The sequence below is a fragment of the Oncorhynchus kisutch genome, linkage group LG7, assembly GCF_002021735.2.
Source record: "Oncorhynchus kisutch isolate 150728-3 linkage group LG7, Okis_V2, whole genome shotgun sequence".
NCBI classification, from domain to species: domain Eukaryota; kingdom Metazoa; phylum Chordata; class Actinopteri; order Salmoniformes; family Salmonidae; genus Oncorhynchus; species Oncorhynchus kisutch.
The window spans coordinates 50,117,390-50,127,368 of NC_034180.2; the positions used below are offsets into that span (position 1 = coordinate 50,117,390).

The window sequence follows — 9,979 nt, forward strand, 5'->3', positions numbered from 1 at the left end:
TGAAAACTTTGCACCCATACAGAACACATCTATGGTGAAAACACTTCTGAAATCTGGCCTGCCCTTACTGAATGGTGGGACAGTAGCAATGCCTGTCTAACACACAGTAATACTGTCTCCATGTAATTGGGTCATTGTGTAAACTTGATCCATAAATAATACGTTGAAAAGAAGCATCTGGTGCCATGAAGTCTATTTCCGTGCCTCACAGGCCTACTTCCTCCTCATTTCTCATATCTACGCCATGAATATCATACGTCATGCAACTGACTCTGGCTGACAAATGGCTGAGCAGCGAGGGGATACAGGGGAGGGGGGGCTGGGCGAGGTCATTGTCATAGCGACTGAAGGTCAGTACAGGAGACGGCGATAAAATCGATGACAATTGCTCCCCAAGTCACTAAGATTTATCTCTCTCTCGCTCTCTCTCAATGAGTCCATCCTCCTATAGCTCCGCCTTCTGCTATATACCCGATGGTTCATTAGTGTAGGAATCCAATGAGTCCATCCTCCTATAGCTCCGCCCTCTGCTATATACCTGATGGTTCATTAGTGTATGATTCCAATGAGTCCATCCTCCTATAGCTCCGCCCTCTGCTATATACCCGATGGTTCATTAGTGTAGAATTCCAATGAGTCCATCCTCCTATAGCTCCGCCCTCTGCCCATCTCCAGCTGTGTGATGTCATTACGGTGGTCTTCATTCAACTTTTGACCTCTTATCTAATTATGGTCCTGGAGTGCATGGGCTGCGTACAACATGGCTCTCTCTCTCCCCCCAGGGCTCTCTCTCTCTCCCCCCAGGGCTCTCTCTCTCTCCCCCCAGGGCTCTCTCTGTCTCCCCCCAGGGCTCTCTCTCTCTCCCCCCAGGGCTCTCTCTCTCTCCCCCCAGGGCTCTCTCTCTCTCCCCCCCCAGGGCTCTCTCCTCCCAGGGCTCTCTCTCTCCTCCCAGGGCTCTCTCTCTCCTCCCAGGGCTTTCTCTCTCCTCCCAGGGCTCTCTCTGTCTCCCCCCAGGGCTCTCTGTCTCCCCCCAGGGCTGTCTCTCACCGCAGGTGATTCAGCCCATTATCAACCTGAAGCCTGGGAGTCATAACAAGCAGAGTAAGGTGTTTGAAAAAGGTCTCAACCTTCTAAAAGACATGAACGTGGCCTGTGACACTATTCCCAATAATCACCCATGTCTGGTGCCTCTATCTTAATGACTCTGTTGAAGAAGTCCTTTCTTTGCTATTCATTCCAAAAGCACTTTAAGGTCAAGCTGTGCAGGCCATAATGCAAACCCGCAGAATATATAACCAACGGTCTCATCGCCCTACATGTCCACTGCTTTTTACTGTTTCATAGTTCGGCTGTTAATGTGGAAATATTACCAGTCAGTTTGGATTGATGTTATTGGTCATCTCACTGGGCCCGTTTCTCTACATTTACAGAATGTAATGTTTTTTATTTTTTTATTTTTTATTTTTGTACCTTTATTTAACCAGGCAAGTCAGTTAAGAACAAATTCTTATTTTCAATGACAGCCTAGGAACAGTGGGTTAACTGCCTTGTTCAGGGGCAGAACAACAGATTTGTACCTTGTCAGCTCGGGGGTTTGAACTTGCAACCTTCCGGTTACTAGTCCACCACTCTAACCACTAGGCTACCCTGCCGCCCCATAATCTCTTATCCAGAGCCACATACAGTCAGTACATTCATCTTCAGATAGCTAGGTGGGACAACCACATTATCGCAGCAATATTAAGTACTTTTTTCCTCAATAAAGTAATTTATCAGCCAAGTCAGCGCTAGTAGGAAAATACTAGGGTGCGAGGTTTAGTTCAAGAAAGGCAAGACGCACTTCTTCTGTGTCGTCCCTCTGGTTCTCAGTTCATCTTTCCTTGATTCCTCACATCCTCTTTCCTCGTCTCCTTTTCTAAACACATTGGAGAAGAAGGTCAGAAACCTTGATGGGAAACATCCATCAATTGGTTGAAATGGAGCTGAGGAGATAATATGACAGGAACCACAGAAAGGTGATTGATATGGAGTCCAACAGCCCTGAGAAGGTCAAGCATTGATCTGATCCCAAGGCGCTGGCCCGTACATTAATAGCCCTTTGACCTTTGTTCCTCTCCCTGTTAAGAAACTCCTATAAACCCACCAATGGAATTGAATGGAGGTTTTGTGAGGTTGTTGTCGGCTTGTTAATGGTGTCAGCACATGTCCAGTAGTCTGTGTGATGGGGCCGGGGAATTCAGTGTATGCCTGAGGGGTTCTGGTGTGTGTGCGTGCGTGTGTGCGTGGCTCTTTCCATTCCTTGGTATGCGTGCGAGCAACAATAATTTAAATCACATGAGCGGGGCTCCCGAGTGGCGCAGCGGTCTAAGTTACTGCATCTCAGTTCGAATCCAGGCTGTATCACAACCGGCCGTGATTGGGAGTCCCATAAGGCGGCGCACAATTGGCCCAGCGTCGTCCGGGTTTGGCCAGTGTAGTATGTCATTGTAAATAAGAATTTGTTCTTAAGTGACTTGCCTAGTTAAATAAAGGTAAAAGAAAAAAATAGTCAGGCTGTTGGAACCTCTCTGAGGAAGTGCAGTTCTGTCAGTGACCAATCAGGGAAAGGAGGTTCAACCCCCCCCCCCAAGCAAAATCTGACGACATCTAGGCTATTGTTTATATGTGCATTTGACATTATGTTGAGGTAATAATGGGAATATAATGCTTGTGTGGATGTCAACCCCAACACATGTTCGTTCGGGTCATCATTATCAATCAACTGTATTCCAGTTAAAAATGACATTAACAACCACCACCGATTTCTGTATGCTAGCTATGCTAATCAACAATATACAGACAGGAGTTGGCATTTAGAAGTCACTTCTTCTAAACCTGAAAAGGGACAACATGTTGTGTCCAAATCAGACCACATTTTGTGTCTGGTACAATACTTAAATCATGAAGGATTTGACAAATATCTACTTTGTTATATCAGTTAAATAAAGGTTAAATAAACATAATCAGAACAACAAAATGTGTGCCAATCTGGTCAATGGAGCGTCTGACCCCAGACCCCTTTTACTGGGTCTATTAGAACCATATTCAACATTCTAAACGTTGTCCCAACTCTCTACGTACATGGCCCTGACTCGATCTATAACCCACGTCCACTCTGTCATTGCTCATCCATATATTTCTATGTATATATTCTTAATCCGTTCCTTTAGATTTGTGTGTATTAGGTAGTTGTTGTGGAATTGTTAGATTACATGTTAAATTTTGCTACACTGTCGGAACTAGAAGCACAAGCATTTCACTACACTCGCAATAACATCTGCTAACCATGTGTATGTGACCAGTAAAATTTGATTTGATATCCCATATATATGATCTCATGTCTGGATCAATACCTGTTGAGAAACTGATCGCATTAACTCAGTGTCCCTCCATTTAATAATAATGATGATAATATATATATTATATTTCTCTTCTGTTCACACTGAACTGTTTTATCTCACCTCTTCTTCTCTTCCTCTCTTCCTTCCCCTCTCTTCTTCCTGTTTTATCTCACCTCTTCTTCTCTTCCTTCCCCTCTCTTCTTCCTGTTTTATCTCACCTCTTCTTCTCTTCCTCTCTTCCTTCCCCTCTCTTCTTCCTGTTTTATCTCACCTCTTCTTCTCTTCCTTCCCCTCTCTTCTTCCTGTTTTATCTCACCTCTTCTTCTCTTCCTCTCTTCCTTCCCCTCTCTTCTTCCTGTTTTATCTCACCTCTTCTTCTCTTCCTTCCCCTCTCTTCTTCCTGTTTTATCTCACCTCTTCTTCTCTTCCTCTCTTCCTTCCCCTCTCTTCTTCCTGTTTTATCTCACCTCTTCTTCTCTTCCTTCCCCCCTTCTTCCCTGTCTTTCTGACCCGGGGTCTGTAGAGTAAAGATGCTGGTATCAGGACTCTGGTTATGCTGGATGAGCAGGGAGGTAAGTTCCTATAGAGACACAATATTACACTCTAAAATTCTGTTCACTTTCCCAAATATCCCAGAAATCCTGGTTGGAGGATTACGGAATTCCTGCTTAATATTCTCTCCTTATTCCGGGAATCTTCTAAATCGGGATTTTAGGAAAAACAGTTCGGAAAGTATTCAGAACCCCTTGACTTTATCCACGTTTTGTTATGTTACAGCCTTATTCTAAAATGGATTTTAAAAACAACTCATTCTCATCAATCTACACACAATAAACCTTAATGACAAAGCCAAAACAGGTAAATAAAAAACAGATACCTTATTTACATAAGTATTCAGACTCTTTGCTATGAGACTCGAAATTGCGCTAAGGTGCATCCTGTTTCCATTGATCATCCTTGAGATGTTTCTACAACTTGGTTGGAATCCACCTGTGATGAATTCAATTGATTGGACATGATTTGGAAAGGCACACATTTGTCTATATAAGGTCCCACAGTTGACAGTGCATGTCAGAGCAAAAACCAAGCCATGATGTCAAAGGACTCCGAGACCGGATTGAAGGTCCCCAAGAACACAGTGGCCTCCATCATTCTTAAATGGAAGATATTTGGAACCAAGACTCTTCTTAGTGCTGGCCGCCCAGTCAAACTGAGCAATCGGGGGAGAAGGGCCTTGGTCAGGGAGGTGACACAAAACCCGATGATTACTCTGACAGAGCTTCAGAGGTCCTCTGTGGAGATGGGAGAACCTTCCAGAAGGACAACCATCTCTGCAGCACTCCACCCATCAGGCCTTTATGATAGTGGCCACTCCACAGTAAAAGGCACGACAGCACGTTTGGAGTTTGCTAAAAGGCCCCTAAAACAATTCCCTGGTCTGATGAAACCAAGATTGAACTCTTTGCCCTGAATGCCAAGCGTCACGTCTGGAGGAAACCTTGCACTATCCCTACGGTGAAGCATAGTGGTGGCAGCATCATGCTGTGGGGGATGTTTTTCAGTGGCAGGGACTGGGAGACTAGTCGGGATCGAGGGAAAGATGAACGGAGCAAAGTACAGAGAGATCCTTGATGAACACCTGCTCCAGAGCGCTCATGACCTCAGACTGGAGTGAAGGTTCACCTTCCCACAGGACAACGGCCCTAAGCATACAACCAAGACAACGCAGGAGTGGCTTTGGGACAAGTCTCTGAATGTCCTTGAGTGGCCCAGCCAGAGCCCGGACTTGAATCCGATCAAACATCTCTGGAGAGACCTGAAAATAGCTGTGCAGATGTGCTCCCTATGCAACTTGACAGAGCTTGAGAGGTTCTGCAGAGAAGAATGGGAGAAACTCCCCAAATACAGGTGTGCCAGGCTTGTAGCGTCAAACCCAAGAAGACTCAAGGCTGTAATCGCTGACAAAGGTGCTTCAACAAAGTACTAAATAAAGGGTCTTAATACTAATGTAAATGTGATATTTCAGTTTATTTAATTTGTATAAATTAGCAAAAAATTCTAAAAACCTGTTTTTGCTTTGTCATTATGTTGTATTGTGTGTCGATAGATGGCGGGGGGTCTATTGAATCGATTATAGAATAAGGCTGTAACCCAACAAAATGGAGAAAAGATCAAGGGGTCTGAATACTTTCCTGAAGTATAGTCAGAAAGTCAAGCACCATGGTTTTGTAGTTCTGTTATTTCTATAATACTGTATATAGTGTATGAACTGTTTGCTGTCTTGTATCTTTATAAGAGGTATAGTACATTTTCTCAGTAAACAGTAATAATGACCTGTAGTATTGAGGTGAAGAAAGCTGTTGATTGATAGCACATCCTCTTACTGAGAGGACACACTGATCCGTTATACTAGTAGTAGTGACAAAACATCTCAATTGACTTCCACTCAAAGAGGACACATTTGTAGAATCCCTGAGTTTAGGCTTTGGTTAAGGAAATGGATCCTTGTGGAAGCTTGATAGTACTGGTTGGTTAGGTGGGAGAAGTAGCTTGATTGTACTGGTTGGTTAGCCAGGAGAAGCAGCTTGATAGTACTGGTTGGTTAGGTGGGAGAAGCAGCTTGATAGTACTGGTTGGTTAGCCAGGAGAAGCAGCTTGATAGTACTGGTTGGTTAGCCAGGAGAAGCAGCTTGATAGTACTGGTTGGTTAGGTGGGAGAAGCAGCTTGATTGTACTGGTTGGTTAGCCAGGAGAAGCAGCTTGATAGTACTGGTTGGTTAGCCAGGAGAAGCAGCTTGATAGTACTGGTTGGTTAGCTAGGAGAAGCAGCTTGATAATACTGGTTGGTTAGCCAGGAGAAGCAGCTTGATAGTACTGGTTGGTTGCCCAGAAAAAGCAGCCTAACCAGAAACAGACCTCAGTAGCTGCCATTCAGAATATGCAGCAGACTGAGAAGTTCAACTAAATAGACTTTCTCAGTTGAATGGACAACATCTCTTCAAGTCTACTCTTGACCCAAACTCCTACAGACCTATATCTATCCTACCATGCCTTTCTAAGGTCTTCGAAAGCCAAGTCAACAAACAGATTACCGACCATATGGAATCTCACCATACCTTCTCTGCTATGCAATCTGGTTTCAGAGCTGGTCATGGGTGCACCTCAGCCACGGTCAAGGTCCTAAACGATATCTTAACCGCCATCGATAAGAAACATTACTGTGCAGCCGTATTCATTGATCTGGCCAAGGCTTTCGACTCTGTCAATCACCACATCCTCATCGGCAGACTCGACAGCCTTGGTTTCTCAAATGATTGCCTCGTCTGGTTCACCAACTACTTCTCTGATAGAGTTCAGTGTGTCAAATCAAAGGGTCTGCTGTCCGGACCTCAGGCAGTTCCTATGGGGGTGCCACAGGGTACAATTCTTGGACCGACTCTCTTCTCTGTATACATCAATAATGTCGCTCTTGCTGCTGGTGAGTCTCTGATCCACCTCTACGCAGACGACACCATTCTGTATACTTCTGGCCCTTCTTTGGACACTGTGTTAACAACCCTCCAGGCAAGCTTCAATGCCATACAACTCTCCTTCCGTGGCCTCCAATTTCTCTAAAACTAAATGCATGCTCTTCAACCAATCGCTGCCTGCACCTGCCCGCCTGTCCAACATCACTACTCTGGACGGCTCTGACTTAGAATACGTGGACAACTACAAATACCTAGGTGTCTGGTTAGACTGTAAACTCTCCTTCCAGACCCACATCAAGCATCTCCAATCCAAAGTTAAATCTAGAATTGGCTTCCTATTTCGCAACAAAGCATCCTTCACTCAAGCTGCCAAACATACCCTTGTAAGACTGACCATCCTTCCAATCCTCGACTTCGGCGATGTCATTTACAAAATAGCCTCCAATACCCTACTCAACAAATTGGATGCAGTCTATCACTATCACAGTCTATAGTGCAATCCGTTTTGTCACCAAAACCCCATATACTACCCATCATTGCGACCTGTACACTCTCATTGGCTGGCCCTCGCTTCATACTCGTCGCCAAACCCACTGGCTCCAGGTCATCTACAAGACCCTGCTAGGTAAAGTCCCCCCTTATCTCACCTCGCTGGTCAGCATAGCAGCACCCACTCGTAGCATGCGCTCCAGCAGGTATATCTCTCTGGTCACTCCCAAAACCAATTCTTCCTTGGGCCGCCTCTCCTTCCAGTTCTCTGCTGCCAATGACTGGAACGAACTACAAAAATCTCTGAAACTGGAAACTATCTCCCTCACTAGCTTTAAGCACCAACTGTCAGAGCAGCTCACAGATTACTGCATCTGTACATAGCCCACCTATAATTTAGCCCAAACAACTACCTCTTTCCCTACTGTATTTATTTTATTTATTTATTTATTTTGCTCCTTTGCACCCCATTATTTTTGTTTCTACTTTGCCAATTCTTCCACTGCAAATCTACCATTCCAGTGTTTTACTTGCTATATTGTATTTGGCCTTTTTTTGCCTTTACCTCCCTTCTCACCTCATTTGCTCACATCGTATATAGACTTGTTTATACTGTATTATTGACTGTATGTTTGTTTTACTCCATGTGTAACTCTGTCGTTGTATCTGTCGAACTGCTTTGCTTTATCTTGGCCAGGTCGCAATTGTAAATGAGAACTTGTTCTCAACTTGCCTACCTGGTTAAATAAAGGTGGTTAAATAAAAAGTGGTTAAATAAAAATAAATACAAATTAGACCTCCTCAGTTGAATGGACATCACATGGTTTCCTGGCAGTGAGAAAGACAGTCCCTGAGAAGCATCAGAGCACTGAATGTCAGTGAGGTATAGAATAATGTCAGTGAGGTGTAGAATAATGTCAGTGAGGTGTAGAATAATGTCAGTGAGGTATAGAATAATGTCAGTGAGGTGTAGAATAATGTCAGTGAGGTGTAGAATAATGTCAGTGAGGTGTAGAATAATGTCAGTGAGGTGTAGAATAATGTCAGTGAGGTGTAGAATAATGTCAGTGAGGTGTAGAATAATGTCAGTGAGGTGTAGAATAATGTCAGTGAGGTATAGAATAATGTCAGTGAGGTAGAGAATAATGTCAGTGAGGTGTAGAATAATGTCAGTGAGGTATAGAATAATGTCAGTGAGGTAGAGAATAATGTCAGTGAGGTGTAGAATAATGTCAGTGAGGTATAGAATAATGTCAGTGAGGTAGAGAATAATGTCAGTGAGGTGTAGAATAATGTCAGTGAGGTGTAGAATAATGTCAGTGAGGTGTAGAATAATGTCAGTGAGGTGTAGAATAATGTCAGTGAGCTGTAGAATAATGTCAGTGAGGTATAGAATGATGTCAGTGAGGTAAAGAATAATGTCAGTGAGGTATAGAATAATGACAGTGAGGTATAGAATACTGTCAGTGAGGTATAGAATAATGTCAGTGAGGTATAGAATAATGTCAGTGAGGTATAGAATAATGTCAGTGAGGTATAGAATAATGTCAGTGATGTATAGAATAATGTCAGTGAGCTGTAGAATAATGTCAGTGAGGTATAGAATGATGTCAGTGAGGTATAGAATAATGTCAGTGAGGTATAGAATAATGTCAGTGAGGTATAGAATAATGTCAGTGAGGTATAGAATAATGTCAGTGAGGTATAGAATAATGTCAGTGAGGTGTAGAATAATGTCAGTGAGCTGTAGAATAATGTCAGTGAGGTATAGAATGATGTCAGTGAGGTAAAGAATAATGTCAGTGAGGTATAGAATAATGACAGTGAGGTATAGAATACTGTCAGTGAGGTATAGAATAATGTCAGTGAGGTATAGAATAATGTCAGTGAGGTATAGAATAATGTCAGTGAGGTATAGAATAATGTCAGTGATGTATAGAATAATGTCAGTGAGCTGTAGAATAATGTCAGTGAGGTATAGAATGATGTCAGTGAGGTATAGAATAATGTCAGTGAGGTATAGAATAATGTCAGTGAGGTATAGAATAATGTCAGTGAGGTATAGAATAATGTCAGTGAGGTATAGAATAATGTCAGTGAGGTATAGAATATTGTCAGTGAGGTATAGAATGATGTCAATGAGGTATAGAATGATGTCAGTGAGGTATAGAATAATGTCAGTGAGGTATAGAATGATGTCAGTGAGGTATAGAATGATGTCAGTGAGGTATAGAATGATGTCAGTGAGGTGTAGAATGATGTCAGTGAGGTGTAGAATGATGTCAGTGAGGTATAGAATGATGTCAGTGAGGTATAGAATGATGTCAGTGAGGTATAGAATGATGTCAGTGAGGTATAGAATAATGTCAGTGAGGTATAGAATAATGTCAGTGAGGTATAGAATAATGTCAGTGAGGTATAGAATAATGTCAGTGAGGTGTAGAATGATGTCAGTGAGGTATAGAATAATGTCAGTGAGGTATAGAATGATGTCAATGAGGTATAGAATGTCATTGAGGTATAGAATGATGTCAGTGAGGTATAGAATGATGTTAGTGAGGTATAGAATGATGTCAATGAGGTATAGAATGATGTCATTGAGGTATAGAATGATGTCAATGAGGTATAGAATGATGTTAG

At 42.8% G+C, this 9,979-nt stretch overlaps 1 protein-coding gene across 1 annotated transcript in view; it reads left to right on the plus strand.

The window, feature by feature from the left end:
* The window catches only part of LOC109893998 (synaptosomal-associated protein 25-B), a 76,747-nt gene that overhangs the window by 51,112 nt on the left and 15,656 nt on the right, over window positions 1–9,979 (plus strand). Inside the window, exon 4 of the mRNA XM_020487215.2 lies at window positions 3,904–3,952. Coding sequence (XP_020342804.1) covers window positions 3,904–3,952 — 49 coding nt within the window. The remainder of the gene's footprint in view (window positions 1–3,903; window positions 3,953–9,979) is intronic.